General features: G+C 47.7%; 1 protein-coding gene across 3 annotated transcripts in view; it reads left to right on the top strand.

Annotated features, from left to right (window-relative positions):
- Nucleotides 1-1,001: 1,001 nt before the first annotated feature.
- FBXL20 (F-box and leucine rich repeat protein 20) overlaps nucleotides 1,002-4,252 on the top strand; it is a 72,598-nt gene continuing 69,347 nt past the window's right edge. The window contains exon 1 of one of the 3 annotated variants that reach the window (XM_016164633.2): nucleotides 1,002-1,436. In XM_016164633.2, coding sequence (XP_016020119.1) covers nucleotides 1,389-1,436 — 48 coding nt within the window. In that variant the 5' untranslated portion in view covers nucleotides 1,002-1,388. The other 2 variants (XM_016164635.2, XM_016164634.2) reach the window with 2 other exon arrangements.

Raw genomic sequence — 4,252 nt, 5'->3', positions numbered from 1 at the left:
TATGCCTATGTGTAATAGATTTTTAGCCTTTGAATAATTTTCATTGTTATTAAAAAGTCCAGTCAATCAAAAAATTAATCAAAAAGTAAAAGGCTTCCTTGGGTATTACTGGAATAAGTTAACTGGAGAAGATAATTGAAATAGGGAAACAGACCTATGAAAGTTTTATTCATTTGGTTTATCATCTGCTCAAGCCAGGTTTACTGTCTTGCAGGCTTTAGTCACCAAATTTATCAGTTCTTGATGGGAGAAAACTGCTTTTATATGAGGCATAACTTAAAGATTGTTTTCATATGGCTGAAGTGAAGCCATGTATAATATAAAACATCTGGGAGAGGAGAATATTTAGACATGGGTTTATAACATTTAGATATGGGTTTGACAATGAGTTTCAGAAGCTTAGGTTCCTTGCTTAGGAACCTCTTTCTAGGATAACGAAGTTTTTAAAATGCCTGAAGAGTTGGGTAATCCAGGTAAAATATACTATTATTAAAAGACGACCCTCAACACTATTTGCTCTTAAATAAGCTCGTCTCTTTATCAGATTCATAACAAGCCAGTCACTAAAAGTACGAATTAAAAGAGGTGTGAAAACAAGCTCATACCTGCTTTGGACTACAATTAGGAACCTAGCAGTTGTCCTGCTAGGACTGCTGAAATTTATGATAGTTTCTAATATTTTTCTTTGGGACATGATTCTGTAGTTTAAGGGTTAAACTCTTACTCCTTAATTAACGGAAATAAGATTCTAAGTTTTCAGACCTCGAGAGCGGGAGTTGCTAAAGTATATAATAATATGACACAAGGAGTTTCTAGGGAAAGAGCCGCGAAGCCGCGAAGTCAGATGAATGTCGTTTCCTCTCCGCAAGTGCCCCCGCCTACTCGTCCAGACACGCTTGTTTCTCCCGCCAAAATGGCGTAAAGAGCAGGTTCTTACCAACCAGAGCTCTGATTGGAGAACCGGTAGGCACTAGAACCCATTGGGCATCAGCGGCTGTCTGGCGGCCGGACGGCGGAGGGGCGGGGGAAGCCAAAGGCCTGTGTTCCTCGCGGACCCCCACCCCCCACCGAAGCGCGCCCCTCCCCCAGCTAAGGGACTAGTCGGCCAGCTCCAGCACTGCACCCCTGACCCCAAGGCGCGAGGTGAGGCCTCGCTGCATATCCCCGGAGCAGAGGGCAACGCAGTTATCCTCCTGCCCTCCTGATTCGTGATCAGGGAGACCCACGCCCCGCAGCGGCCGCACAGGCCTCCCTGCAACTCCCGGTAATGCAATCCACGGGGGCGGGGGAGGCGGCGGCGGCGGCGGCGGCAGCAACGACGGCGGCGGCGGCGGCAGCAGCAACACCAGCGCTGCCCCAATCTAGAGACAAGCAGAAAGAGGAGGAAAATGGCTCCGAGCAGGGACCGCCTGCTGCACTTTGGGTTCAAGGCGACAGTGAGTGTGATAGGGGAAGGGAATTGGGTGGCTGGGAAGGACGTGTGTGGCAGCACAGGCTATCGGGGAAGGAGCGACAAGACTTAAGGGGCTGGGAAAACTAGACAGAAAGCTCAAGTGCTTGGTGGGTTGATGCGTGCTTCATGCCCGCGGAGGAGAGAACCGGGCTCCAGTGCTGCGTGCAGTTGACTGCTTTCCTGTCTCCGGGGTCCGCGAGCACGCGCGCACACGCACCCGCCCCACAGCCCCTCCCATACACAAATACACACAGACACTTAGGCACTTCCCTGCCTCTCCTGCTGGCGGTGGGCTTGCCTGCCTGGGACCCGAGAGCCGGCTCGCGCCGCCGCCGCTGCCGCGGTCCGGCTTCTCTGGGGCCGACGGTCGCCGGCTGCGCCCGGGAGTGGGGGAGGGGTGGTCCCGCGCCGCCGCCGCCGCGCGCTCCTCCTCTCCCCCTCCCCACGCTGTTCCGAGGCCCGGGCGGCTCTACCCAATGAGGAGCGGCGTTGCTGGCAGGTGGGGAGTGTTTTTGTTTTGGGTTGAAGTTGAGGCTGAGGGGAGAGAAGAGCTAGCGACGAGCAGTCGTCGCCGCTGTCGGCGCCGCGGGAGGTGGAGGAGGCCCAGTCTGAGTCAAGAGGTCCCCCCCTCCCGGTTGACGGTCCCTGCCCGCCGCTCCTCTGCCTCCTCCTGGTCCCGGAGCTCCCGGGCCTGCCCGGGGCCCCTCGTCTTTGCACTCCGCTCGCCGCAGCGCCCGGCCCCGGCCGCACCCGCCGGCCCCATGAGGAGGGACGTGAACGGAGTGACCAAGAGCAGGTTTGAGGTGTGAACTTGGGGGAGGAGGAGGGTTGGGCAGCGTAAAGTAGGAGATTGTCGCTCTCGTACCCCCTCGCCCCCAAATTAGCCCTGCACCGAGCCTCCTCCCTTGCCTGGCGCCATCACCTACCGACCGCCGGGTTGCCAGACTTCTTTCCCCTTCCTCAGGACCCGAAAGCCCAGTGCAGCCCGGCCACCCTGGCCTCCCCGCAGGTCGCTTCCTTCCTATTCCACCCGCGGGTCTCGGCAGGGGATTAGCTCTGGCGCCCTAATTCCTCCCTCCCCCAGTATCAGTCAGCTTTGCATTCTTTACACAACCCTTGGCTTGCCTCCCTCCACCCGACAGGAAAAGCATCACAGCTCTAGTCGACCAGAGCTTGCTGCTTTTCTTTCTGCCACCTTATTCTTGAAGCGAGATGGGCAATTCATGTGTCGGGGGCCATTTGTCCGAGTTTGAGAGACCTTGGTTAAAGTAGGGAAGTGGGGGCAGTATGCTGGGATGAGAGAGGCTACCACGAGTTTTCGGTGCTATGTGTGGTTGGGGTATTGTTCTGGTACTTCCTCTTTCCCGTTTAGTCTGTACTTTTGTAGCTCATTGTTTTTGGGAACTCTTAGATGTTACAGGCTTTGAGATTGAGACGAAGGTCTGAGAAACTTTAGAAAATCCTTTCAAGTCTGTCTCTAAGAACTTTTCGTCTGGCGAGGGAGGTTTATAATCATGGAATTGAGAAATGGATGAGGAAATAAGGAAACGCCTGAAAGCGTCTTTACGAGAGTAGTCACCATGTAGGGAAATGATTCCTTTGGAAAGTGAAGTATTGTAACTACAGACGAATTACAGTAGAACAGTAACGTACAAAGTTTATCAAGGGGATTAAGAGGAAGAAACTTAAACAAGCAGAGAAAATGTTACCTGGCCTTTTCTGGCAGAGAATCAGGCTGACCTGGGATCACTCACAGCTCAGTGTACATCTCACTTGGTGTTTTTCTTCATTTCCATTTGAAGGATGAAATTGTAAGACAGAGAGACAAAAGTTACAGAAATTTGCCAACTAGGTGCAGATGGTGAAATTGTTACCTAAAGGTCTTCAGATGAGTCTATTCCTTATTTCATGCTTATGGGAAAAATATGTTAACTTATCCACAAATTAAGATAGGAAGTGTTTAGGAAGTGCAAGCGAGGAGTGGAGAAATTAAGGAATTGGTCTCCTTAGAGTTTTTATATTTAACTTAATCATGGGAAAAATGTATTATAGTAGATAAGATTTGGTGTTTAATAGAGCTTTATGTTGCTCTAAAATTTAGAGTCCCAAAAAGCTTAATTTTTGGAGTTTTCATTTTCAATACTATAAAAATCAGGACTGTCATTGAAATTATTGAACAGACATTTAGCAGTTAACAGGATCTTAAAAGCACTGAAATACTGAAAATTTGTGTTGGGGGGTTAGCATTTTGCCACAGCAATCAGTTCTTTATCATTTTGCTATTCACTTTTTGAGGTTGTGTAATTGATGGAAAGAGCTCTCTTGTAGTATGCTTTAAAATTGCATGGCCATATCTTATTTTTATAATTTATCTTATATTTTAATTTGTACTTTATCTGTAGTGGTGGTACTAAAATAATAAGGAAATTTATTGCTTCATTAAGCATATTTATTTACCTTGATTGGTATGTAACTGGCAGTTAAAGCTTTCCAAATGTGTCTGAGAAGATAAAAAGAATAAGGAGAAAAAAAAAACCTTCCGTACATTTTTAATGTTTAAAGTGTTTATAATATAAACCAGAAGCTACTGGTTTAATGATATGAAATGTTTCATTCTAGAATATAAGTGAAAGGGCTGAAAATGACAACTCTTAACGAGTTTCAGCATCTGATTATTTCTTAAAATCATTTACCTCTTTTCTGATCTATTTTACAAGTAGTAAAATAATGAAATATTTGATCTCTTATGGTAATAAACATTGCTAATTCATTGAAAACATTTAAATATTTACTGTCAAT

The sequence above is a fragment of the Rousettus aegyptiacus genome, unplaced genomic scaffold (assembly GCF_014176215.1).
Source record: "Rousettus aegyptiacus isolate mRouAeg1 unplaced genomic scaffold, mRouAeg1.p scaffold_m13_p_6, whole genome shotgun sequence".
NCBI lineage: Eukaryota > Metazoa > Chordata > Mammalia > Chiroptera > Pteropodidae > Rousettus > Rousettus aegyptiacus.
Note: the sequence above shows the minus strand (reverse complement) of the source record. Positions and strands in the feature narration are given on the sequence as shown.